The 27,345-nt window shown below is 40.9% G+C and overlaps 2 protein-coding genes across 2 annotated transcripts; both read left to right on the top strand.

Annotated features, from left to right (window-relative positions):
- The first annotated feature begins 9,255 nt into the window (after positions 1–9,255).
- Positions 9,256–14,227, top strand: LOC104962419 (protein sidekick-1-like). The gene is made up of 4 exons (XM_010790857.1): positions 9,256–9,266; positions 10,246–10,386; positions 12,729–12,910; positions 14,208–14,227. Exons 1-4 carry the CDS (start codon positions 9,256–9,258, stop codon positions 14,225–14,227), a joined length of 354 nt encoding a protein of 117 aa, XP_010789159.1.
- Positions 14,228–16,084: 1,857 nt separating this feature from the next.
- LOC104962304 (fascin-2-like) lies at positions 16,085–21,626 on the top strand. Its single transcript, XM_010790738.1, has 5 exons — positions 16,085–16,907; positions 19,363–19,519; positions 19,607–19,728; positions 19,828–19,995; positions 21,386–21,626. The coding sequence occupies exons 1-5, from the start codon at positions 16,085–16,087 to the stop codon at positions 21,589–21,591; spliced, it is 1,476 nt and encodes a 491-aa protein (XP_010789040.1). The 3' UTR covers positions 21,592–21,626.
- Positions 21,627–27,345: the final 5,719 nt, after the last annotated feature.

The following is a 27,345-nucleotide window of genomic DNA, read 5'->3' as shown; positions in this document are numbered from 1 at the left end:
AATACATCACGGCAGCAGTCAGCAGAGAAAGAGGGTCCATGATAACGCTAGGCAAGAGGAGAAGAGTGTGACCGTGAAATGTGTGTGTGCAAGTGTGTGTGATATACATACAGTATGTGTGTCGGTTGGCACATGTGATGGTGATTACACTGTAAGGGGTTTATGCTGATGCTACAGAGCCACAGAGTGATAAAGCACTGTTGCATGATGGGAATGCCCTTTACATCTTACATTTGAGCCAAAGAGGCCATGAGACACAGAGAGAGAGAGGAGAGGGAGAGATAGTGAGAAGAGAGCCAAAGGAAGAGAAGACAGAGAGGGAGAGGGAAGATGAATTGATGCTCTCCCTTCCTCCCCCCCGCCACGCTGACTATACTCCCGGGGATCGGCTTCTAGCCCCTCGCAGCTCACAGCCGCAGATAAAACACTAAACTCTGTGCTCTGGGGGATCCTAATATACGCGTACGGCTGTGTTTGAGAGAGCGGGAGAAGAGCAGTGTTATCAGAGTCCAACACTGAGTTCAATCACATCCTCTCAGAGATAGTGAGAGAGAAATGTCCGATCCATCGCAGACACTCCCATTAAAACACATTAGAATAATTAATGAGCCTAACTCCATCTCCCGAGTCTATAAACCTGTCCTGAACTCTTGTAATAATGACAGTGAGTTTTATGTGCACATGTGTGTGTGTGTAGTCCAGCCCATCTTTAATAATGATTATATACTGTTGAAATAAAAGTCAGGACGTTTTTAGAAGAAGATTTAACCCCAACAACTACTTCCTCTCGTCTCCCTTTAACATCTTCACTTACAGTCTCCTGTCTTTCAATACATTCACATTGATTTATGTTTGAAAGACTTTGAAGTGTGTTCTTCTGCACAGCCATGTTTATTACAACACACTATAAGTATCATATAATATATTTATAGAGCAGCACAGATATTAACTTCCTCCAGCTCATCCTGTAGCACCCTGAGGCCTGATGGGAGGTGTAATCCCTCCAGCAAGTCCTGGGCGGCCCCTTGGGTCTCCTCCCAGTTGGTTGAAGCTGATTTATGTGTTTGAGGGGACGCCTCAGGAGCAACTTTGACTTGAGTGTGAACTACATCAATTGGCCCCACTCGAAGCTAGAATCCTCATCATATCACTGAGAGAGAAGCCAACCAGCCTTTGGAAGTACTGCCGCCTGAAACTGTGATCTCAGTAGTCTATCCAAAAACTCACAAAATACAGAACCATTATTAAAACATGCTACCATTACAGAAATGGATGTGTAGTGGGTTTTAACTAGGGATTTATGCAGCCACATAATTGCTTCAAAATATATCCACATTAAAAGGAAATCTGGGAACATTTGAAATGACTGGATAAAGACAATGAATATGATAAATTAAATCTATTAAATCTAAGATAGATTCCTGGCTGGAGTTGTTGATTCAGACCTGTAGCAACATGGGAGCAGTGGGCAGCTATTGTACAGCGCCCGGGGAGCAATGGGAGTGAGGGGGGAAGAGGGGCGTCCGGTGCCTTGCTCAAGGGCACCACGGCAGGGCAGGAGCTGAACTGGGACCTCTCCAAGTAGCAGTCCACACTCCATATTTTAGGTCTGCTCAGGGACTTGAACCGGCGACCTTACAGCTACACTGACTGAGCCACTGCCGGACATATCAAGTTCTTTGAAATAATTTTGTTTGCTACNATCCTTCTCTTTGTGGTGGCCGGTCTTTTTCTTCTTCGTGTGTGTTTATTTTGAACAGATAAGAACCACAACACTGCATAGCTGCGCTGTCGCCCTCGTCGGATCGTCGCGCAACTTAAATGATGACCGTTAATTTTTTTTGTTTAAAGGGCCCGGCCAGCGTCAAGGCCCTTGACGACCGGCCTTCTGTTGTTCTCCAGATCTCCAGATGGCCCCAGTCCGCCCCTGGGAGTGGGGTCTGCAGTTCGTGGACGAAGGATTGCACCACCTCGCTTTTTGCAATGATGTGGTTTTATAATGGCTTCATCGTCCTGCGACCTTACGCACTCTGGTCGGTTCGCAACCGGAGGTGTGAAGCGGCTGGGAATGAGGACAGCACTCCAAATCTGAGGCATGGTTCTCAGCCAGGAAAACGGATAGACTGTCCACTCCAAGTAGGGATGAGTCTTACCCCAGGTGAAGGGTTCAAGTATCTTGCGGGTTCTTGTTCTCGAGTGAGGAAACAATGGAGCGTGAGATGGGCCGAGATCGGAGCAGCGGGAGGCGGTACTGCGTCGCTTTACGCACCGTTGTACGAAAAGGGAGCTGAGCAGAAGGCAAGCTCTCTGTCTACCGGGCTTTTCGTTTCTACTTACGCTTGGGTCATGAAGGATGGGTCATGACGAAAGGACGGATCGCAGTACAAGCGGCGAGATGGTTTTCTCGCAGGGGTGGCTGGTGTCTCCTTAGGGATAAGGTGAGAAGTTCAGTCATCCGGGAGGGACTCGGAATTGAACCGCTCCTCCTTCGCGTCGAAAGGAGACAGTTGAGGTGGTTCGGGCACCTAGTTAGGATGCCACCTGGGCGCCTCCCTAGGGAGGTGTTCCAGGCACGTCCAGCTGGGAAGAGACCAAGGTTAGACCTAGGACCAGTTGGAGGGATTATGTCTCTTCGCTGGCCTGGGAGCGCCTTGGGATCCCCCAGTCAGAGCTGGTTGATGTGGCCAGGGAAAATAAAGTTTGGGGCTCTCTGCTGGAACTGCTACCCCCGCGACCCGACCATGGATAAGCGGGAGAAGATGGATGGATGGAGTTAGGGGGGAGTAAACACAAGTTGAGAAACAACAGGCCCAATAGGCCTGTTATGTTGTCTTGGCAAACTTAAGCAAACATTAATTTGACTTACCTATCTAAGTCCAACTCACTCTTAACTTGTTGTAGCTTTCCCAACCTCTGAGACCACATTACATACTGTTTTAATAGCACAAAACGCCACAGCATTTCCGAAAACACTACAGCATTTCACAAAACACCACAGCATTTCAGGAAACGCCGCAGCATTTCAGAAAACACAACAGCATTTCAGAAAACACCGCGGCATTTCAGAAAACAACACCACAGCATTTCACATTGGACGGAAAGGGTATTCCTTTAGGGAGAACACTTCTTGTTTGTGATTGGACAGAGCCAGCCAGAGAAGCACTGCTGTGATTGGTTGTTTTTGCTGCCAGTCAAGAAATGTCAGAGCCAGCTGCTGGAACACCCCCACAGCTAGCCGCAAGAAGACCCCCACAGTCAGCTTCTGGAAGACCCCCACAGCCAGCTGTGAGGTCTGTGGACCTTCAAAGGACTCCAAGACACAGACTACATGCAGCAACTGCAACAAGTGCTATACACACGAAGAAGTTCTGTACATCATGTGTTTCCTAAACGGACTTGCCCATTGACTCACATGATGTTCTGCAGCGTCACTTCATCAATATATTTTTCGGATATACTGTATTTTATGAATAGTGACTGTTAATTGTTTTTATTGGCTTTGTGTTTATATCTGTTCTATGTCATTTATATGGATGTTTCATTCTCTCTATATTTCACAGCCAAATACTTTTGGATGTGTGGTTATTGTGTTCCAATTGCTGCTAAATTGCTTTATTTCCTTCAGGGCTTTGATTATTATATGACAGATTAAAAATAATAAACATTAATGAAAAAAAATTTCATTTACATTTGTCCTAGAAAAGCATGAGCAAAATGTAAACCTAGTTTTTATTACAGTGTATTTTTTAACATAAATTACATTTTTATCACAAAAAACGATGGAAACTTTCATTGTTAAATTTGATTTAGCAAAGAGTATTTTCAAAAACTAATCATATATTTCATTTATATTGTTGGGGAATGAGTTAAAGACAATATATATAAGGAATTGTGCATGTTGAATTTAGTTCTGTATTTTTTTAAAACCCTGAAATATGTCCCGGGTCAATTTGACCCGAACAAAGGGTGCGAAATGTGAACATAACACAAGGGTTAATGCTTCATCAGAAGTGCTTGTCACCTGGTTTGAATAGCTTCAGAAACCTCCTTCCATAACACTTACCTGAGGTTGTAATTGTTGGGGCTTTTCTTTCTAAATACGCATAGTCGCATAATCATTTTGAGTATCTTTCCTCAATGGCATTTAAAGCATCACCTTCATTTGTACATACTAAAAGTGTATACAAGTTAGTTAGAAGAATAACAAAGGGAGCATTAGAGGATTTTAAATGGAGATGCGGGCTCAATTTCACGACCAAACATATATTACAAACAACATACATGTGTTTAGGCTTCAGGCGAGTCTACTATTGGTTGCATTAGCTTTTATTCCTTGAAGCTAGCTGTTTTTAATTTGATTTCAATAAAGTCGGCAAAATGGTAACATTTAATTCTTCAAACTTGACCAAAGCAATGGTTATCCTGCTCTTACTTGCCTTCAATTGTGAGGAAAAATCTTTCACGTTAACCGATCACATCTTTCACAATTACAGTCTAAATATTCTGTTTGTGTTTTCAGCCTGTGCTCACTAGGTGGCAGCATTGCCATGTACTAGTACACAATTGGTTATACTGGGACAGATGGCCAGTAAACATTATTAGAGGAGAATGATAATAGGCTATAATAAGTTCATATAAAGTAGATCATTTACAAATACTCGGTGTACCAGAGGAAATTTGGATTTTTTCAATCAACATAGCAGTTCTGTGCATACACATAGCAGTGATTCAGTGGTTGGTAAGATTATTGACCAGTAGATGGCAGTGTTGACTGAGTTGTAGTTTGTTTTCTCCCACAAATTGGAATTCCTTTGATCAATGGATTCACTGGACTAGATGTCACTTCTCATTTTCTCAAACTTCCTCATGAAAAGAAGTTGTTTGGCTGGTTAAACACAAAGCAAAAGCTGAATCAAAATGTGTTCAGTATTAATTAATGTACTTATGTTTCATTCTGAAGTAACTTGAGCAATTGTGTTTATTGATAAATAATGGACTATATAAAATGTAAAATATATAAATCACTAAAATAACATTTTACAAATGTTAAACGATTTAATGTTATTTATATTTGCCATAAAATAACTCTTAAATAGTAGCAAAAACCATGGACAATAGGGAAATGACCAGGCAACAATGAGTTACACTGTAAAACCTATTATAGTTTAGTCTTTAGGCACAGTTTTGTACCCAAATGGAATGATACATAAAGTGTAACTTGAATTATAGGGAAAATACAAAGTCATTAGTATGCTGTTGGTGTGAAGTGATGAACTGCTTGACATCTTTAAATCAGCTGAACACCATTTCTTGCGAATACAAACTGAAAAAAAGCTTTTGTGAGGAAGGGGACGTACTGTTGCTAATATACCAGGTCTCTTATGACGGAAATAATCCTCAACAAAAGAGGACTGTCTCTCTCCTGTCCTTGAGATGCCCTAACTCTCCCTCTCACTCCAGGAACATAATGAGCAACAACTGCACGTCATTTAAACTGTAGTGGTCCAGTGGTCATGCCAAATTGCATATTGTGACCTAAATGTATTTACTTTTCTCTCCTGCCTGAGAGAATAACGAAACCTACACTGTTAGCTCAAAAAGAGAATGATTGAAGGAGGGGGGGGAAAGTGTGAAAGGGGTTTGTTGGTCACAGAGACACGCATGTGCACACACATACCCTGTATACATGCACCCACGCACAGATCAAATAGTGAATGGAGGTCTCCCCCTCGGGCATGAACATGGATTAATGTGCCCAGTGCGATTATTTCATTTATAACTGTCTTGGACCTTTTCAGATAAGACAATTTTTCAGGTTGCCATCCACTAGCACCTTTACACTGCATCTATTAGCCTGCCAAGCACTCAGAGCTCCATTTAAAGGGCCAGCACCCTCCCTATTTAGCTTGCATTGTAAAGCATTTTCATAGAGGAGTCAAGGTTTTCAGGTGCAAATTGAGCCCAACTTACTCCTAAAAGACATTCAAATGATTTAAGTAATAAAAAAAATGGCACCCCAGAAAATGATGTGGATTTCAAGACAGTTCATCTCTTCACCATGAATTATCTTAAAAACGGTGCATTTACCAATTCAGATGAGCTCAGTTCCTGAAAGACTCAAAACTATAACATTTTCTCACGATTGTACACATGATTGTAAACAAGCATTGGGTTTTGTCTTGAAATGGCTTCACAAAATAATTACTGTATAACTCGCACCCCCACTACTCATGTGCTATATGCAGTACAGCACAGGTCCAAACATGTCCTTTCTTTGCTCCATTGTGCCCCCGTGGGACCTGCTGCCCCCCTAAAATCAGCAGAGGAAAACGGTCCATGAGACGTGCAGTATAGTAAAATGTAAAATGGCTGCCTTGGCTGGGATTCTCCTTCCTCAGCAGCTTGGTGCTCACTGACCCCATTAATCCAGGTGTTCATTCATCTACAGGACCGTCCTTCCATCGGCCGTAAACGGCTCACCCCACTGTGTTTGCCCGGCCCAGCCTCTCACTCCTGCTCTACCAGTGTAATGGGGGCTGCCAATGAGCTAAGTATGGGCAGCCATATAAATGAGCCTTGGTAAATGTCAAGCCTTTTAATTCTCCATTGTAATGCCACATTTTTTTTGTAGGCTGTCATTTGTTTTTAGAGTGAGCCAAACTTGTTAAACCATCCCTCCCCCCTGTTCCTATTCTCCGAGGAGTGAAAACGAGAACTGGTCATGCAGAGAAAGAAGGTGGTATAACTTAATTGGAGGTTACATCGCTGTCAGTGCAATACATTATTGACAAAGATAACTCAACTCTCAGTGAAAGCGTTGTGTGTAAATAGGTAAGCAATAAAAGCAGTTCTCTTATTGATTAAACTGTAGGCTGCCTGCGTACAGCTGTGAACTGACTGGGCTCTTGTTCCGATGCAGACGGGGTGAGCTTCAAGGGACTGGATGCTCATGTTAATGTCATCCTTTGCTCTGAACAGCAGAGCTAATAGGAGGCTTCCTCTTATGCCATTCTCACAATTTCCTCCGTCTCTTTTGTATTAAGAGAATGATCGTGTGAATTACAATTAAAGGAATGCATCTGTTGTGTGTGAGCTAATATCTGAGGGGATGTGAGCCTGCATGCGTGGCTAACACTCGCCATCCTTGTGTGTGTTCTTTGTTTGTTGCCTGTGCGTGGGTGTGCATGCATACATGATCATTTATGTGTAAACACATGTGTCCCAGCGTCTCCACATGTTGGTCTGTTCACTCAGAGGTTTATATACACGCTCTGCCATCCTGCAATAGCCATACATACGTCGCAGTGCATTTCGGCTCCCTTACGTTTTACTGCATTCCCACACACAGAGACTGTAAAGAGAGTGATTTACACACAAGTGAATAAATACTGTGACCTGGTGATACAGTCCATGCACTATAACCCTCTCCATGCTGATTCGAAAGCTCCAGTTAGTCCTAGGTTACCTTTAAGAGGGTCAGAGGAGCATGTTTGTTTAGCATCCCAGCAAAAACTGTCAGTGGGATTGTTAGTATAGTTGCCAAGGGGAAAGAAAAACAAAATTATCCAAAACAGTGCAAGTGCCAAGACATTACAGGGATCAAAGTCAACAAGGTTACAGCTACTCATGGCGACATGTAAGGTCAATATTAGCACTGATAACTATTTAAACTAAGACAACTGCCTCAGCCAACAGTTGTAAATAAATGAGACAATGTTTTGGAGGAAAGAGTGGTGAGGAAAGGAGAGGCCTTATTATGTAGTTTGAACTCAGCCAAGCTGTATATCCAACGTCTGTCTCCATAAGCCCTGAGCACTTTATGTGTTCATCTACACAGAGATGCCATTTGTCCTAACACACACACACACGCACGTACGCACACGCACGCACGCACGCACGCACGCACGCACACACACACACACACACACACACACTAGAATAACATGTAAAGCTCCTTTCTGTGCTCTTTCTTTAATAACAAGGGACAGAAAAGTATGTCACACAGCGTTTAGACAAAGTTACAGTTTGTGCTTGATTTGTTTGGATTCAGTGCATGTTTATCTTTTAGTTTGTATGTTAGATGTTTTTTCAGAGGGAAAGTGAAGTGTATGCGTAAGTTAAAGTTTGTATATTTACTGTCCTCCCTGGTGTGAAGTTACTGTCCTCACACTGAACCCACTGTATGAAATATTTACCCGTAAACGGTTGGGAGGGAAATCAGGCAACTCACATGAAGTTTCTGCTATCCAGTATAAGTATGCCAGTGTGCGTGTGTGTGTTTAACGTTGAGGCAAATAGTGAATGACCACATCTGTTCAATACTGTATGGGTGTGTGGGTGTTTGTGTAGCGTGCATTTGTGTGTGTGCATTAATGTGCATCATCAATTTCAGTCAAAAGCAGTGGCATAGTTGAGGATTATATATACCTCATTTCCAAGCGGCTACACTAATGCCATCTCATTCACACTAGGCCCATTAGCCTGTGTGTGTGTGTGTGTGTGTGTGTGTGTGTGTGTGTGTGTGTGTGTGTGTGTGTGTGTGTGTGTGTGTGTGTGTGTGTATGTGCGTGTGCGTGTGCGTGTGCGTGTGCGTGTGCGTGCGCGTGTGCGTGCGGGTGCGGGTGTGTGTGTGTGTGTGTGGGTGTGCGTGTGTGTGTGTTCCTGCAGTACCTGGTGCTGTCTGACAGTGCCTAACCTAATGGAAGTAAAGCACAGCTGTAAAACCACTGGCCTGTGCCATATATCCGCCTGCGCAAGTCTCCAGCTAACAGCTTTCACACCCTTACTTTCACACAAACACACATATGAATGTGTACACACATTCATCGGCACATAAAGATTCAGACACACAAATACAGAGAGGCATACCACGGCTAATGGCTCAATAGCTCATCGAGAATCATTCGGGGAGACATGGGGCACAGAGGGGAAGTGAGGGGGGGCGGAGGGATGTAAATCTCCAGACATAATCCATGGAAGGGAAAAGACCATCGGATGTAGCAGTCTGTCTTAAGCTGGTAGAAATTTGTTTGGTGTGAGGACACATATGGGTCTGATTACGTTAGCTGAGCTGCTTACAGTAAAGCCAGAGGCTGACCAGCTCAGCCTGTGTGCTTTACCAACCATGAGAGGGCTGGGAGCCTTAATCACGGTGGGGCATGGGGGGGGTAGTAGAGAGGGGTTTACAGCGCAGGAGAGGTGGGAGGGAGATGAGTAAAAGATAGACGGATGAAATAATTGAGGCCAAAGGACACGATGGATGAAAGGTGAAAGTTTGCAGATGGGAGAGAAAAAATGAAGTAGGGGATCAAAGTGTCGAATGGAAAGATTGGAAAAGGGTTTGGAGACATAGAGGAGAGTTGAAGAGGGCAGAGAGGGTGAAGGATTGCTAGAAATAAAAAGACACGCTCTTGGTTCATTTTCAATTAATAGTGATTAAATATATGTTGCTGTATTACTGTAGAGCTGGCTGACCGAGGCTACTGTGGTAGGGTTAGCTTTGAAATAGAAAACTGCTCGGACAAAGAATTATTGTGTATAACTTTGAAATTCAAAAACCTTAAGTGAAAAGCAATATAAACAATAATCTGCCATAAGCAGACACAAAGTGCATGTTTGTTGTTATGATCAGCCAGTTAATAAAACACAGTTGTGATTCAACTCATACCGACCACATGAACGCTTTTACATTTGTTGTTTTAAACACCCAGTGTCAGCTCGATCATTACCAGGGGGAATCCTCTGGCGCGCTGGAAGTGATGCGTTAAACGTTTCCATCAGCAGCCGCGGTGGTTTGTTTGAAACAAATGAACAATATAGCCATTTGAGATGAAAAGCAAATGTAGTAAATGAAATTGCATGACACAAGTGGAGAACGAGGGATCAGAGAGATGAGCCTAGAATTCAATAGGAATTAATCAGAGCTGCTTAGGCTGTGAGATGATTCTCCATTGTAAGTTGCAGCTTTGTCCCATGTGTCTCCAGTGACAAACATGATAATGTTTTTGCTGACAGTCTGACCCGCAGACTAGAAAAGATGAAGATTCTTGGAAAATAATTGTTTTAATCTAATTAAGAAATAAACTGCTCCTGGGCTGCTGTCCATAAAGGTGATACGTTGGACATAAGATGAAACGCACAGATACACTGCCAACACTAAGGAATACAAATGTTCTCATTACAAAACACCAAATAAACATATTAAAAAGTATGTGTTTTCTTTCTTTCTTTCTATGTGTGTGTCAGATTGATGCTGAGGGAAGAGGCACCCAGCGCTCCTCCGAAGAACATTGTGGCCAGTGGACGGACAAACCAGTCCATCATGGTCCAGTGGCAGCCCCCGCCTGAACCCCAGCTGAATGGAGTCCTCCGAGGATATGTGCTCAGGTATACATACTTCTTTCTGCCTTTTTATTCTACTGAAAATATAAAACATTTATATTAATTTGACTGACAGACAAATTAAGCAATTTCACGCCATGGAATTTGGAGTATTGTGACAGGCCTTTTTTAGAATTTCTGACATTTTAATGTTAGATTATCAAAGATTTTGTTCTCGGTGGCACCTTTGGCGATATGCAGTCATTACAGGCATGATCTTTTGGGTCTCACCTACCAGGTATTCAAACTGTGTTGCTGCAAATACGAGGGCGGTCAGTCGGTGGGCCGTGGGCCATAATCTCAATTACCTCATTTGGTGAAAGATAATGGCTTTAACAGACATTTATTTTAATAAAAAGATCAAGATTATTAAGTGAACATCGCTGAAAAATAACTGTCTGATTACCCAATAACTGTTAGTTCCAGCCCTGATTTAGAGGACATCTCTAATCATGTATATTGTAATTAGGTTTACAACATATTTTTTTGTCCCGTTATCCCTCTTTATCAGATTCATAGCCACGCAAACAATCGCACACAAGTGCAGATGCTCTGGCTGCCCTTGGTCCTCTGTCCTTCACTGTGATGTCTACCTAAAGTGTGACACATTGGGTGTAATCAAACTGTCATCAGCTGCCTCACACACAATTTGCATATAATTGCAGTAGAAGTTATCAGGTCTTTATCCTCGTTCAGTGTATCGTCGGTCTCCACTTCAGAAATCAGTTGAACATGAAACTACACGCTCATACATCTCTACTGTATCATTCCAGCTTTAATATGTGCTCCCCCTCCCCCTCCTCCCCCAGTGTGAGTAGTAGTGTGTCAGGTGGAGGGAGAGGAGAAAGGGGTTATCTCCTCTCCAATAAGATTCTCTGTCAGCCCCCAGCACCCTCTCGCTTTGTGTATCAGTGTGCATGAGTGTGTTAGTGTGTGTATACAGTTTGCATGTGTGATAGAGCGCTGACTCAGCCGGTGAAACGTTGAAATATCCTGTTACGGGGTACGCTCCGTATTAAAACGCTGACATGTGGATTATTACTCCATTCAGCTCCATCAGATATGTACAATACCTAAGTGGTATTACACCTCCCTCTCTAGTTGGGTCATATATCCTTTTAAGTGGACATTTATATCACATGTAGTAAAGTGAGGCCTTGGAGGTGCACTATTCGGAGATGTCTACCAGGCATTAAAGGGTTTTATTCTTTAGGGCATTCGGTCATGATTCAAGCAACTTACAACAGAAAATCCTTTCAAATACATCCTCTGTCTCTCATTAGGCCAACAAAGCGATACTGTGTGGAGGGAAAAGGGTTTGTTTGTTTTACAATGTGTATTCAGAGACTTATACAGTATGCACCCTGGTATGATGATGTATTTGTATATCATTAAGGGGACCTGATGAAAAAAAACGTCATTGTTGTTGTGGGTAAATCATTGAAAACTGTAGTTTGGTAAAACAAAAATACTGTATTTACAAAAACATGTACTTATGACATACTGTAGGGGTGTGCCTTTAAGCTATGTTCAAAGTATTTATTCACTTATTTTGTTCTAATTTCTATTTTAAAATGTGGTTATAATGCATTCATTATATATTTTTATTTCATGATCTAAACCAAGTAGGTTTATGTATACAAGATATGTGGTTTGTATTTTGATCCTTAACATTGAAGCATGAGAGATGATAGAGATACAAACAAGTTATTTTTTTTTTTTTTATAAAAGCTATGTTTTATGAAGAGGATGGAATATGCAAATGTCCCCATGTTCAATATTAATATGCACAATGTGGATAATAATAAATAAAGTTTAATGTAATGCATATAGTCAGATCTGTAGGCTTAACTTGAATTCAACCTGAAGATCCCATGGGGTGGGATAAGAGTCTGTATCAGTGGGGGTCCAAGGCCTTATTGATGAGACCTCATGCCGTCATGAAGAGCTGTTCCTTTGGGGTGAGGATGTGGTCTTGATGGGCCGCAGCTTCCTACCAGAGGGGAGAACAAGTACTTTCTTGAAACATATATAAAGTAAACATATCAGGAGCAGTTCTGCGTTTATCTTCATGCTCAAAGGCACTTCAAAAGTCAGAAGGAAGAGACAGGCAACAAAACCCCAACTATTCAGGCTTATCTGCTCTACCACCTCCATTTGTGTGTATGTTTAATTTATAATGAATCACCGTCACTTCAGCTACAAACAACAAGTTTACAAGTGTGTGTGTGTGTGTGTGTGTGTGTGTGTGTGTGTGTGTGTGTGTGTGTGTGTGTGCGTGTCTGTGTCTGTCTGTCTGTGTGTGTGTGTGTGTGTGTGTGTGTGTGTGTGTGTGTGTATGTGTGTAGGTACCGTCTGGCAGGGCTGCCAGGTGATTACCAGGAGAAGAACATCAGCAGCCCAGAGACCAACTACTGTCTGCTGAAGGATCTGATCATCTGGACTCAATACCAGATCCAGGTGGCTGCCTTCACTGGAGCCGGCCTGGGCGTCTACAGCAGTCCTGTCACCGAGTACACTCTGCAGGGAGGTGAGTTAACAAAACATACACACACACACACACACACACACACACACACACACACACACACACACACACACACACACACACACACACACACACACACACACACACACACACACAGATTTATATCACAGGCTTGAAGGACAAAGCAAATGTACCAAGACATTTTGAGACATTATGTCAATCGTCCACCCATGCATACACACATATCCCTAGAGTTAATGTATACGAGCATAAACATTATAGTAGCATACACTTTCAATGTACATTCTTTTAACGAAGTTCACACAGATCTGTCTCGCTCCAAGAGTCAATTATATACTGGACCAAAAAGACCTCATCTGTGGGCAATCTCCCATTAAACGCACACATGTTCCCACTTTGTTATAATGTTGCCCTGGAGGAAAATGTGGTTGAGACGAACTTGGAGTGTTTTAAAGTGCTTCCTTTATGGTCAAATAAAAACTATAAATATATTTATTGCACAGCACTAGATTATTTAAATTTGGAAATAAGGCAGCAATTATTTCTTATACTTTAGCTGATAAGTCAACATACCAAACCTGATCCCACACAATTACTTCTTCTTATTTATCTAGCTAGGGCGACTGCGGCTGTGAGGGAGTGTGGTCGTCTTTCAACCAGAAGGTTGTGGGTTCGATCCCAGCCCATGCAGTCAACATGTCGATGTATCCTTGGGCAAGATACTTAACCCTGAATTGCTCCCGATGGCATGGCCAACGGTGTGTGAATGTTAGGTCCTAGAGTAAGGTACACTGCTCTGTATGAATGGGTGTGAATGGGTGAATGACATGTAGTATGTAAAGCGCTTTGAGGGGTCTTAAAGACTGGATGAAGCGCTATATAAGTACAGTCCATTTACAGTCCATTTATTTCCTATATGAGTAAGAAAGATCCAAGGCCCCCACGTTTCGGTGGTTGTAAGNTAGAAGAACACAGTGAAGTGGAACAGGAAGACTTGCCCATTGACTCACATGATGTTCTGCAGCATCACCTCATCAATATATTTTTCGGATATACTGCATTTTATAATGCAGTATATCCGAAAAATATATTGATGAGGTGATGCTGCAGAACATCATGTGAGTCAATGGGCAAGTCTTCCTGTTCCACTTCACTGTGTTCTTCTAATGCATTCCACTCACTCTCATCCATTATTAGCCCCAAGGCTCTCTGAGCAGAATATCTTTTGGCCATTTTGCTGGTAGATAATTGTAGTTCTGCACTACACTGTTACTACACTGAGGTTGTGTCTCTGTTTAGTCCCTCCTCCGGCGTGCAGGTGCGAGGGGGACAGTGTGAGAAAATGTCGAATGTTTATACATTTCTGGAAGATCTAAAATGTTTATAATGTTCTAGGATAGTTTTGTGTACACACTACAACGGGTAAAGATCAAGGGAAAACAGGATCAAACAGCTTCTCTATGCAGCTTCGTGTGTGTGTGTGTGTGTGCGTGCGTGTGTGTGTGTGTGTGTGTGTGTGTGTGTGTTTCTCTCTGTCTGTCTGTCCTGTCTGGGTCAGATTGACCGAACCTCTTATGAAGGACATAAATGCGGGTGGGCATTTTTTCACAAGTGGAAAAAAATAAAAACAATTCCACATGTCCTTCACAATAAATAAGCCCCGGCCATTGAGTTTCAGGTTGAACGAAAATATCCTTATATATTTTTTTAAGATAAAAAACTGACATTCAACAAAAATCGACCCAATGCCCTTTACCCTGTGTGACCTCAATAACAATAACTGTCCTCAAGCTACTACACAAATCAAAGCTTTGGGCTTTTACAACCTTTGTCTTTAGATTAACATTAGAGCGTGAACCCCCTCTGGTGGCCGAGGATCACTCTTAACTGTCAACGCTAATAGATCCCCTTCATTAAAAACGTCCCTTTAATGATTATCAATTAGAAATCATACACCAAGGAATTTACGTTGTGCTTTTGAATCAAAAACGTTTGGCTTTGGTAGTTACAATTAGTTCTCCTTGGTATTACCCTCAACGTCCCCAGGAACCTTATGAAAGACGGTGGTAATGCTCTTACAAAAGGTTGCCCTTCAGGTTCTCTGTGACAAAGGTCATGGAGTCACGTCATGTATTATCAGTTGACTGACAGAATACCAGAGGTGGGTCTGGAAGGATTGTCACTTGATCTGAGAATCTACTAAGATGACAATGGAGCAAAGGCAAATGTGCAAACTTGCACATTCAAATGTATGCTATTCAAATCCCTCTTAAACTCACCTCCCAAATGTAAATGCCTCTGAAGACTTGAAGCAAACAGTATTGCTTTATAGCTCCTCTACATGTGGAAAGTTAAGACTGTTCTTTTAATTCAGTCAGTACATTATCGCTGATCTCATAAAATGTGAATAAGGCTCTTTGTGAATTTAATTCAAATCTTTACATCAAGTCTTTAAAAAGCAGAAGGTTCATTCATGGGAAGTGAACTATATTCAACATGGGCTCGTATTTACATAAACTCATTAACATGAACCATTTATTCTTTGAAAAGAGAATCAAAAAAGGGAAAAATAAGCAGTGGGGAGAAGCAAAAGCACCTTAACTCTCTGGACATTTTCGAATTAGGCTGTGGCTCGCCAGCAGATCAAAGCTAGGATAATCCTAAAGCTGGATGGCCTGGCTACGAGTAAATGGACCTAAATATGAGAGTAACAACCAATAGGAAGTCAGCAAGAAAGACAAGCGTACTAATGTGAGTTACAGGAAAGAACGACAAGGGCAGGGGATGACAAAAAGAAATAGGTGATAGAAAGTAGAAGACATGGAAGAGATAACGAGAACGAATCTGTGCTGAGCTTGTACTGGGATAGGAGAGGGAGGAGGGGAGGTTCACGGTTGGTGCACTGGTATGTGACGTCAGCGGCTTGTTGGATTGAGGTGGTGCGTCCTGCTGATTTTAATCCTAACTCATTAAGGAACAGGGAGCAAGTGCCTGTGCAAGCTCTCTGGGGAAAGAGAGAAAGTGACCGGAGAAGGAAGGAACACTAAACCATCCATCAGAGGAGATAAGTGGAACTCATTTACAGCTTGAGAGACATAAGACGGAATAGATCCAGCATTGTCTATTTCCGTTTCATGCCTGCTTTCCCTCATTACCCTTTCCCTTGTTTTTACTAAACTTCTTTGCTGTTCAAGCATGCCCACAAACGGATTTAACAGGGCTCTGAAGCTGCAGTTCGGCCTTATCAACTATGACAGCCGCTACCTGACAGCCGAGGCCTTTGGCTTTAAGGTGAATGCCTCGGGCGTCAGCATGAAGAAGAAACAGATCTGGACCCTAGAACAGGATGAGAAAGACGGCCTGGTAGTTTTCCTCCGCAGCCATCTGGGACGCTATCTGGCTTCTGACAAAGATGGGAAGATCACATGTGGGGCAGAGAAGCCTGACCCTGACAGTCGCTTCCTTATTGTGCCTCAATCTGATGGCCGCTGGGCTCTGCAATCAGAGCCTTACCTGCGTTACTTTGGAGGTTCGGCTGACTACCTGTCCTGCTTTGCTCAAGCCATTGGGGAGCAAGAGCTGTGGGCCGTCCATTTGGCTTTACACCCGCAGGCCAGCTTGCTCAGCGTCGCACGTAAGCGCTATGCCCATCTGTCTGCTTCAGATGGAGAGATCTCCGTGGACAGTAACATTCCCTGGGGAGTTCACTCCCTGGTCACCTTGGTATACCTCGATGGCAAGTACAGCCTGAAGACCTGTGACAGTCGTTTCCTCAGCAATGATGGCAAACTGGTGAAAGAGAACACCAATACTACAAGCTTTACACTGGAGCTGAAGTCCGGAAAGCTGGCCTTTAAGGACAGTGATGGGAAATATCTGACCCCAGTGGGCCCCACAGGGACGCTGCGGTCCGGCCGCTGCTCCAAGCCTGGAAAAGATGAGCTGTTTGATCTCGAAGAGAGTCATCCACAAGTAGTTTTTCAAGCTGCCAACAAAAGATTTGTCTCTGTCAAACAAGGTAATCAGTCCTAATGCAGTCTTGAGTTAAAAAGTACATTATCTAAAATTGAAAAGTTTCCTACATAAAATGTATTGGATTGTTACCCAAACAGCAGAATGATGTTTATTCTGGAAACTAAAAGGAAGTTAAAAACAAGATATGATTGTTTGCAAGTTCCTTGTTTGAAAAAAGTAGATTTTTCCAAAAATAAGGCAAGGTGAAGGCCTAACAGATGGTATGGTAACAGATGGGCGTGAAAACAATATGGCAAACATGTAGGCTAGGCGTAGCTAGATGCTAAATTCAAGCTTGGGGAAGTAAGAAATTATCACATTTTAAAAGACTGACAGCTATTTCCCAATATATTTCTTTCAATAAGATTAATGTTTTTTCTACGTGTTATTCTTATTACGTTTAAATGTAGTAGTCACCTTTCCGGTACTGTTGATTTCATATCAGTGGTTCTCTTTGATTTAGTTTTCTATTCTGTCTCCTTTTAGTATTTAGTTTACCTGCATTTCTTTGCAAAGCTGCTGAAAAACTGAAACAAACTTCGCAAATTGTTAAATTTAGCAAATGTAGGTATTGATATGTTAGCTCATATAGCCTAGCCCTAGCCTTTTTAAAACACCTGAACAAATAGCAAAGTAGAGTAGGCTACATTCTAGAGACCTTGATAACCCAAGATAGCCTGGATTCGTATTATTTATTTCTTACAGGCAAATTAGCAAGATTTACCCGCTAATGTAGGGAAAGTTTTACTTTTATTGTCTACACGCTGCATCCAGAAAGGTTGACAGCCGTACTGTGGACGTAATTGTGGTAATGGGCTTTGTCATTTCCACTGCGTGTCCATTGAAGATTACATACAGTAAGCAGCGTGCAAATGACTTCAGGGCAGGTCTGTGCCCCTCGGGTGTCAATTACTATCATTGGACTTTAAGCCTTTTAAGCGGTTACTCGCTATTTCCAATCATCCATCGAGTGTTGGTCTGCAAATTATTTAAATCTGTGGGTAGTGGCTACAGCCAGTACAGAGTTACATTATATATGTTCAGCACAATGTGTTCTGCTCTGTCCTGTATAACAATTCCAGCAAACAATGTGGGAGGACAGCAGAACAAATTGTGTTTCTGTTGCAAGTAGTTAAAGCTTTAAAATTCAATTACAAAGAAGAGCCTTATTTAACTAGCTGTACAATGTTCATTCAATATGAGCGCATATCGGAGGAACAAGGTTCTCAAACAAACATAAGACTGCAGTCATCATTATGCTTATGAATGAATACAATGCTGCATAAAGAAGGTGCCTTTCAGGGCAATATTTGTACAACCTTGCACTCTAGTCTCATAATATAGAATAAACTATTACATTTTGTATTGTAGTGTTTAGCTTGTGGCATACACGTTTTTAAAGGAACCGAGCACTGAAAGCTGCTTAGTGGGCCCTGCAGTGCAGATTTGCATTTCACCACTCCGGGAATTACAGCAAGCAAATGAACGAGGAAGGGTGGAGGGGTTACTGTGGGGGATTAGGGTTGTTACAGGCTTAAGAGAAAGGTTGAAGGATATTTCTGTGGCATCTAATTTGAACTACAGCAGACACAGTTTAGTTGCGTCTGTGTATTCTCCACCACCTAACACACGCCACCAGACAGTGTTAATACATGTGGATTAAGTGTACAAAATTACACTGGCTGTAAATCAGGCCGCATGTTTAACAGAATGGAGCAATAATTTACCATCTGGAAAAATTTGCACAATTTTATGCAAAAATGTAATGCTACTGTTAGATTGATCTTTTCTTTACTTTGGACGTCAAAAACACATCACGAGTTGATTAAATGAGATCTGCTTAATAGTTAACAGAGTGATGCATAAAAACATCCGCAGCTCACAGATAGCGACAGGGCAGGTTGTTGTTTAAAGTGATTCTCTCTTCAAAATGTATTTTTTTTGTATAAAACACACACTGATATGTTTGTTATGGCGGTGGAAAAAGGGCAAAACATTGCAACTATTATCCACGTCTCCCGCAAATCTTGCCAAAGCATCATGTATTGTACAGAACTTTCCATTGGTGTAATCCATTAGAGTGGATTAATTTTAGGAATGATGTAACTAGACCTTGAATCAAGCAACCAACCTAATTTAGTAAGGAAACACACGGCAAGTCATTAATGTAAATATAAACGTAATCACAGTTAAATATGTATTATTAATCTGCCAAATAAAATGATTTGTGACCTTGCAATACATACGTCCTAAATAAGGAGGCAGAAGCCTTGAATGAGTCATTGAAGGTAGCACCCTGTATAATGAGGCCAACAAAAGAGAAGTGCTTAAATAATACCATGTTAACTACACGTCTCCTGAGAGAGCAAATTACATTCAAGAGGAGGCAACCATAAAGTCAATCATATATATTGAGCAAAAGGTATAATTATGGCTGTCTTTTCTTCCCTTATTACCAGGAGTGAGTATTTCCGCCAATCAGGATGTAGAAACAGACATGGAGACCTTCCAGATGGAGATTGATAAAGAGAGCAAAAAGTCTATGTTCCGGACCAATGGTGGATCTTACTGGACTCTCGTGACTCACGGAGAGATACAGTCCACTGCCACAGAAGTGTAAGTAGCTATTACAGCTTTCAAAAGGTGAGCTCTCTTTAATGTTTTCAATGACTTCGCCCTTATGTCTTCATGCCTTTTTCCCAGTGAGGTCAACACAATGTTTGACATAGAGTGGCGAGGACAGAGAGTGGCACTCAGAGCAAGTAATGGGAAGTATGTATGTACAAAGAAGAACGGTCAGCTCTCAGCAGTCAGCGATGCAGTCGGTAAGTCCTTTCAGCCAAACCACTTGAGATGCACTGCTGCAGGGTAAGCCTTGTAGATTAAATGCACACAAAGTGAACAGTATTTTTCCTGCATTGTAGGTGCTGATGAATTATTCCTGATGAAACTCATCAACCGCCCTATGTTGATCCTTCGTGGAGAGAATGGCTTTGTGTGTCACCACAAGAACTCCAACACTCTGAACGCAAATCGATCAGTCTATGACATTTTCTCATTGATTTTCAATGATGGCGCCTACCATGTGAAAAGTAAGTATTCTCATGATGTGCTTGACATACTGTCTTTCAACATAACAACCATTCTGTTTTGATAGATATTCAGCATCTATTAAATCAATTGTTAATTTAAAGGTCACCTATTATGGTAAAATCCACTTTTTTATGTATTTGATACATAAACACGTGTCCTCTCTGTGTAAAGAGATTCTGAAAGTTTCAGGAAAAGAGATTCTCTCTCTTTTTGTCCTGATCAATTTATATAAAAACCTGTCTGAAAATGAGCTGATCAGATTTTGGCCACTTTATGATGTCATAACGATTGTTTGGCTTGTGTAACCATTAGCCAATAACCAACCAAGGTGACCCCCCCCCCCCCGACACCTCATCACCTTAATCTCCTCCTAGAGCTCCATAGAGAACCACACTGAGGTGTCCTAAAACCCGGAAGTAAGTTAGCATTTTTACCACGTCCGGTTCCTTCGATAAAAAGCAATGTAATTACTCCATAGGATTTTGGAAAATAGCTGGAAATAAGGTCTGTGTTTGACACAAATTTAAGAGATAAATCACGTTTTGTTCTACGACATTATATACATCAGCAGTGACCCCGCTGGTGATTTTTGAAGAGTTTACGTGTCTGAAAAACGATGGTTGTTAACATGTGGCTGAATAGGACTACAGAAGTTGTCCAGGCCGTTTTACGTCATTACACCGAACACGTAAACACTCCCGCTAAGTGTGTTTGCCCTGTTCTGCTTGAAAGCAAGTACCTGCCTCCTGCAAACTGTTCAAGCAAACGCTTCAACTTGTACCATTTAGAATCTGTATGTTTGAATATGGATCTTAAGTTGGCGTGACGTTGAAGCAGCGACCCTGCTGTAGTTCGTTTATAGCATAACGTTAGCATTTTGCTTCTGGTGACTAGATTTATGATTCGAAAATTATAAAAGTAGGGTAGACATGTGGATATTATCCGGCTGAACAAAACGTGATCCGTCTCTTGAATGTGTGTCAACCACAGACCTTATTTCGAGCTATTTTCCAAAATCCTATGGAGAAATTGCATTGCTTTTTTGACGAAGGAACCGGAAGGAGTTTACTTCCGGGTTTTATGACGCGTCACTGCGGTTCTCTATTGTGTTCTTTTTTAACCAAATATCTGTCAGTGGGGCTTTGGGAGTGGCTCCTTATTTTCATCTAAAGTAAAAGACACAGAATCAGCACTTTTGAAACAGGGCTGAAACAGAGGGGGTTTATGGGATGTTACAATGCATGATCTGTTTGGTATTTCGAGCCAAACACTTCAGAGACATGTCTTGTATATATATCTGAAAACTTTAATATATTGATGAAAAACAGTATAATAGGGGACCTTTAAACAAACAGCTAACATATAATTCACCCATATGCCCTTCTGCAGGTGTGAATGGAAGGTTCTGGTACGTTTCTAGGAGTGGCCTAGTGTGCTCAGATGGAGAAAAACCAGAGGACTTTTTCCTTGAGTTCCTGGAACATGGACGCGTCGCCATTAAGAGCTCTGATGGCAAGTACCTCCGTGGAGACCAGGGAGGTACACTTATGGGTGATGGTACAAATGTTGATGTATCTTCTCTTTGGGAGTATTGATCCTTTTCAATCAGGGCCCTTAAAGAGGGAGCAGAAAGGTGGGGTGCAGGACCTGCTTTTAACAGCTCAAATGGAACAGACTGAGAGGGTAACATGTTTTCTGTTTTTATACTAGCTGCCAGGTGCCCGGTCCAATGTTTTTTGTTGTTATTTTTTAACACTAAGGGCGATATGCGTGTTATTTTTTGTGAATGTTAAATGCCAACATCAAACAACACATACTGGTTAAATCATGTAATTTCACAAATCCAGAACAAAAAGCAGCTGTATCAATTCTTCAGGCTTTTTGTTTAGTATACATAGGTACACTGACAACCAATTGTCTTTGAGGGCAGAGACAATGAGCAGTCACTGAACAAAGATATGTGTAAGGCTTGCTGCCTCTGCTTGTTACTGCAATTTTCAGTTTAGGCTATTCAGGAAGCTTGGCCATAAAAGGCAAAAAAGGCCCGATTAGTAATTCTGCTGAATTAACCTGGTAAAAAACACAAAATTCCACCAAAAGCTGGAAAAACCTTTGACGATTTCTCCACCTACACAATGTAGGATCAATGTGGCTGCATAGGTGCGCTGTTTTTAAAGGGATACTCATTTATATTTGGTTAGACCTATGCAAATATTTGTATTAGTATCTTTCTTCTGTAATTCCTGTCAACAATCCCACTGCGTTTTTTCACTGTTTTTAAGTTATTTCAATATTTTAAAAATGTTTTATTAGAAATGTGTGGGCATTTTGAGCAATGCTAATGTACCACTGTCTTCAAAACAACAAATGGCTGGTGCCAATGGTGTTTTGATTCATCTAAATGGAGGGCTCTATTAGAGAAAAATATGAAGAAAATGAAGTGTGATGGAGCAAATAGCATCACAAAGCATCACTTCAAACACTGAAATATGTTTTTGTGTAACACAGAGATACAGAGAGTTGAACTTTTCAGGAATAGAGGATATCAGTAGAATGTCCATATAACCACACCGGAGAAAAGCAAAAACCAAAGGGGGAGCACATTTAAACTATACATCATTTTTAATGTACCAGGTATGAACACAGAAAGTGCTTCTCTGATGTTCTGCCTAGGGGCCTTAAACTATACTGCACTCTACATCCCTTTATACACTGTTCTGTGTTCAGAGTTGGGAGATCAAATTAGAAAATGTTATGGAATAGAAAAATGCAAAGGTTACTGGAATAAATAAGGCCTTTACAGCTCTGACATAATGCTATAATACAATCTAATGTGTTTGAATGTGTCCAAACAATGATTGTTTGTTTTCTGTCAGTTTGACCACACGGTGTACAACCTGAATATGTACACAATTCATCCGGTAGATTTCTGACAGTTATTCCCAGAAAGAAATACTATTTGCAATAGTTCAAGTATAATGTCTAAATCAATATTATAACCCCTAACCTCTGTGCAATTTGCAAACATTAGAGAGACATCTTTAGAAAGCAGGGCTTAAAAGGCTTGGTCACCCATGCAACCTGCAACAGCTTCCCTTCAGACATATATTAGAATGTATTTAAAAACATATATATACAGTAGAAATGTATTGTTGAACTGTCTTTGTTTTCTGATATGATTTTTGAAAATGTTGATGACAATAAAAACTTCACAATATCCTTGTTGACGTTTGGGACAAGTTGTATGCCAGACTAAGAGAAGGAACCATGTCTCCTGCGTTCTGCATGTCAAATGACGAGCAAGACACTGCAAATGATCTGTTTGTACAAGGTTATCTGCCAATGTAGTCAATATAATGTCCATTAGTCAGTATTATCCCACAAACAACAGATGTCTGCGAGTAAGAAATTAAAGTACTATAAATTCAGTCTGGTGCGTTCATGTTTCAGCTCAAGTATCATAGAGCAGAAATGACTCAAAAGGCCTTTTATATATATAGCATTTTTACTTTTTATAGTAGGAACAGTTCATGGTAATTGGATTGCACATATACCATTCTACTTTTACGGACAAAGCTCAAGCTGTCCGCCCGCTGTCACGCACGCCCCCACACACAGGAGGCGATAATAATGATGAAAAAACTGCTTGTTTATTATTGATTTATTTTGTATTATTATTATTATTATTAGTAACAGTATTAATAATAATGGACGAAAGCAACAACAAAGAGCTTAGGGCTTCACAAAATATAGCATAAGTCCTTCCCTATAGAGAAAAGACACAGTGAGAAAAGCAGTAGGCTATAAATACACTGGTGAGGAAATAATGACAACACAATCTAGGTGTGCTGGCTACAAGTTCCTGGTAAAGTGCTTGCTGGCACACAGGGGGACATTAATGGAACTTAAGTATTAATTATGGTTTTCCATTGAAAGTATATTAAATGTCAGTGTGCCCAAATATGTTCCCATTCACTACACTGGGTGGCAGTGTGCACCTCTACTAGTTCACTCTCTGTTAAAGTAATGTCTGTGACAAGTGTCGTGAAAGGAGCATATCCTGATGCAATCACCATAAGCACCACACCTGTTAGCAATCCAGCACACTGCACCCAGTCACCTGAAAGCTGTAATTACACTGTCCACAACTCCAGAGTTTAAATTGGAACTGGCATCAGCTGTCATTTGCAGTACACAACACTAACAGTATTTGACTTACTGCGAAGAGAACTGGACAGGATTTCACAGTAACGTGTTTGCCTTCTCCAATGGTTTAATAATGTTTATCTCTTTGTATATACAGTCTATGGTTTATCCACAACAAAGTATTGTATTTCCTTTTTTCAGAATTTAAAATGACTCTTTTACAAAAACAAACTCAATTTTCAACACCAGAACATTTCACATTGACACTTGGCCTCCTCTTGTTTAATTCTATAATTGCACTAGCAAATGTGTTCTTTGAGCATCACAGCCCCATAATTGCTCTGCTCACTAGCCCAGATCATTACCCACTACTCACTGAACTGAAGGAGTTTTATCAGATTAACTTAATAAACTGAATGGACTCTGCTTTTGGCCAGGCTTTTCAACTGTGCAAAGTCTGCACTGAGAGTGGGCACACCAACGTTTTAAGTTAAAGAAAAACGTTTGAAATGCAGACAACCAAATGAAATCCATCTTAGCTGTGTTCCCCTTCTTTCTGTCAGTATTTAAACCAGACAACTGTGAAAACAAGTTCATTTTTTGTGAAAATGGATGGCTAAAGGTCAATATGTATAACTGCCACTCTTTGTTTGTTTCGCACTGTGTGTTGTACTGCAACACTGGCAAGTTTTGCCTGCAGTAAGTGTTGTTGTGGACAAACAATACTAAAATTGGGTTATTTGTGCTTGCATCAGGTCAAACATGGGACAGAAATCCAATTACGATTTCTTTAGGATAAAGGCAAGTGCTTGTTATACAAAGATGGAGTAGATCCCCTAAGGTTGATGAAATCACGATAAAATCTCCTTTAAATGAAGTTCAGACAACTCCTTGGATCAGCCTTTACATTCCAGTAGGACAAATAAATACACAAAATGTCAGTGTATACACAAGAATCAGTGTAGATTCACTGGTGGATGGCTTTTGAATACAGGTTCTCTTCAGAGGAAGAGGGCAAGCTCACACAGAAATTGCAGATCTTTTCATTAAGATTTTTATATAAAATAGGAAAAAAACATATAAATCTGATAAAAAGAGATGTGTACTACTTGTCAAAAGCAGTGGTACAATTCTGATCCATTACAAAAAGGTGTCCCACCTGTTGAGTGTGGTCAAAAGTCATACAATGCTGCATTGATTTGGAGTAACTGGGTCATAGGAAATTGGCAACTGTTAAAAGAAATGGACTTCTCAATAAAAAAGTGAATTTCCTTAAAATATAATTGTACAAAATAGACGGTGGATTACAATTCAATAGAAAGAGGTTTGTTTCATGTTCACTATATAGTTATATTATCTGGTATGCAATGGAGGTCCATGGGTCAAATTACATGGAAGATATTGAAACGTTTTAAAGAGCACAAATTAGCAATTCAACAATACGTTGTAATACAATGCTGCATTGATTTTGAGTTGCTGGCCATATGACATGGAAGCCATTGAAAGAAAGAGGTTTTTCAAAAAGGAATTTCATAACAATTGTATGGATTTGCAGTCACTGAGACAAATGAAAGTTGTCTTTCAGACTGTTCATGCTGTAATGAGGCCACCATGTTGAATAGTTAGCCTATTTGTTTGATAAGGCCAGAATATATTGGGGAAATGGAGACTAGTCTACTTTGTCCTAAAGACATGCATGTGCCACCGGTTTACCTTTGAGTACTCAATGCTAGAATGGAAATATATTGTAAAGATATTGTTGTCATACAAAGATAACCCAAAGAAGTAGTGTGAGGCATACGATTGGTGCAATAATCACCAGGACATATTATTCTGAAGCATTCTTATCACCCAACTGCACAACATTCAACATCATTTAATCAACAAAAGTCTGACTAGTTTTAAACCAAACTGTCCCTTCAGATGTCAATAACTGCATCTTTTGATTCCAACCTGAACCTTGCTATGAATATTGAAATCAATAACTCAAAAATGGGTAGCGATGTGTAGGGACACTGACAATGCAATGCTAGTTCAATTAGGTTTAACACCCAAGAGAAATCTAAAACTAAAGTGTCCACAAAAATACAGCACACATTCAATGTTGGGCTGAAATAAACCAATTGCCACTTTTAATTAGAATCCAAAAAACAGCAATACAAATTCTACAAACACCTTAAAGCCAATGAGCCCAGCTCCAACCCTTTCAAAGCTGTACATGAGACTCAGCTAATCGACAGAGCTCAGACGTCACACAAGAGGACCAACCAAAGGAGGAGGATATCAAACAATGGAGATCACAGAACTTTAAAGTAAACTGCAATGTCGTTAAGCACTGACCGGATAAGAACAGGGTTGATTATCTGGGAACAGCAAGCAACTGAGAAAGATTTAAACGACAACAACCTCGCCCCTTGAGACTGGTGGACTCAGACAAACGTGGCAACCCAGAGTCAGTTCTGCCAACAATGAAAAAAACAAACGAAAAATTGGTTTCCTGGAGAAAGAACTGGGTTTATAATCAGAAAAAAGTAGAGGTTCACTTTGAACTTTTCCTACTTTTCGGCACTCTGTTGATTCCTCCTGCAGCTCTTGCATCTTCAGTCTGCCATCCCCAGGTTGACTTTAATGTGGCTGAGTCAATCCCTTTTCTTTCACTCTTTAATACACCTGCAAAAACACATGAATGAGGACCAAAATAATACATTAATCCCACAAGCAAAAACATGTCCACCTCTGTTCAAACACACTGCAAATGTGCATTTGTTAAATGTGTATGACCCCTATACAGTGTGTGCTGATGAATGACTTTAATTGTAGAAAGGTGGTGCAATAATGTCAATAAAATGAAATACAAATCTAACTGGCTGCTGTGACATTTCTTGTTCATCTTCCAAACAATAGTCATAATCCGGCAGAAGCGGTAAACTATCATCAAATAAAAAAAGCTTGGCGGAGGTTTTTCAGCCCGCAACATAACAAACACAGAGGTCAGTTATGTAGGTGAAATACTCATTTGGGTTTCAAAAGACGGCATATTTGTGCCTCCGCAACTCAACACATCATAGTACATCTTTGCTGATTTTGAAGTATGCTGATGAAAGAATGTTTTAATGGTTTACAGCAGCAGTGGACATAGAAGCCTATGGTACATCTTTGTAATGGTTCTCTAATAGGTATTTTCATTGGAAATTAAATTAGTA

The sequence above is a fragment of the Notothenia coriiceps genome, unplaced genomic scaffold, assembly GCF_000735185.1.
Source record: "Notothenia coriiceps isolate Sejong01 unplaced genomic scaffold, NC01 NC01_scaffold00001471, whole genome shotgun sequence".
NCBI classification, from domain to species: Eukaryota; Metazoa; Chordata; class Actinopteri; order Perciformes; family Nototheniidae; genus Notothenia; species Notothenia coriiceps.
The sequence above is the reverse complement of the archived record's forward strand: the minus strand, read 5'-3'. Positions and strand labels throughout refer to the sequence as shown.

Excerpts from the sequence above, each read along its gene's own strand:
- LOC104962304 (XM_010790738.1), top strand. The coding sequence starts at position 16,085 with ATGCCCACAAACGGATTTAACAGGGCTCTGAAGCTGCAGTTCGGCCTT. Across the intron at positions 16,908-19,362 it reads ATTTGTCTCTGTCAAACAAG|GAGTGAGTATTTCCGCCAAT; the intron begins GTAATCAGTCCT and ends CCTTATTACCAG. Across the intron at positions 19,729-19,827 it reads AGCAGTCAGCGATGCAGTCG|GTGCTGATGAATTATTCCTG; the intron begins GTAAGTCCTTTC and ends CCTGCATTGTAG.
- LOC104962419 (XM_010790857.1), top strand. Across the intron at positions 10,387-12,728 it reads CTCCGAGGATATGTGCTCAG|GTACCGTCTGGCAGGGCTGC; the intron begins GTATACATACTT and ends GTATGTGTGTAG. Across the intron at positions 12,911-14,207 it reads CGAGTACACTCTGCAGGGAG|GTGCGAGGGGGACAGTGTGA; the intron begins GTGAGTTAACAA and ends TCCGGCGTGCAG.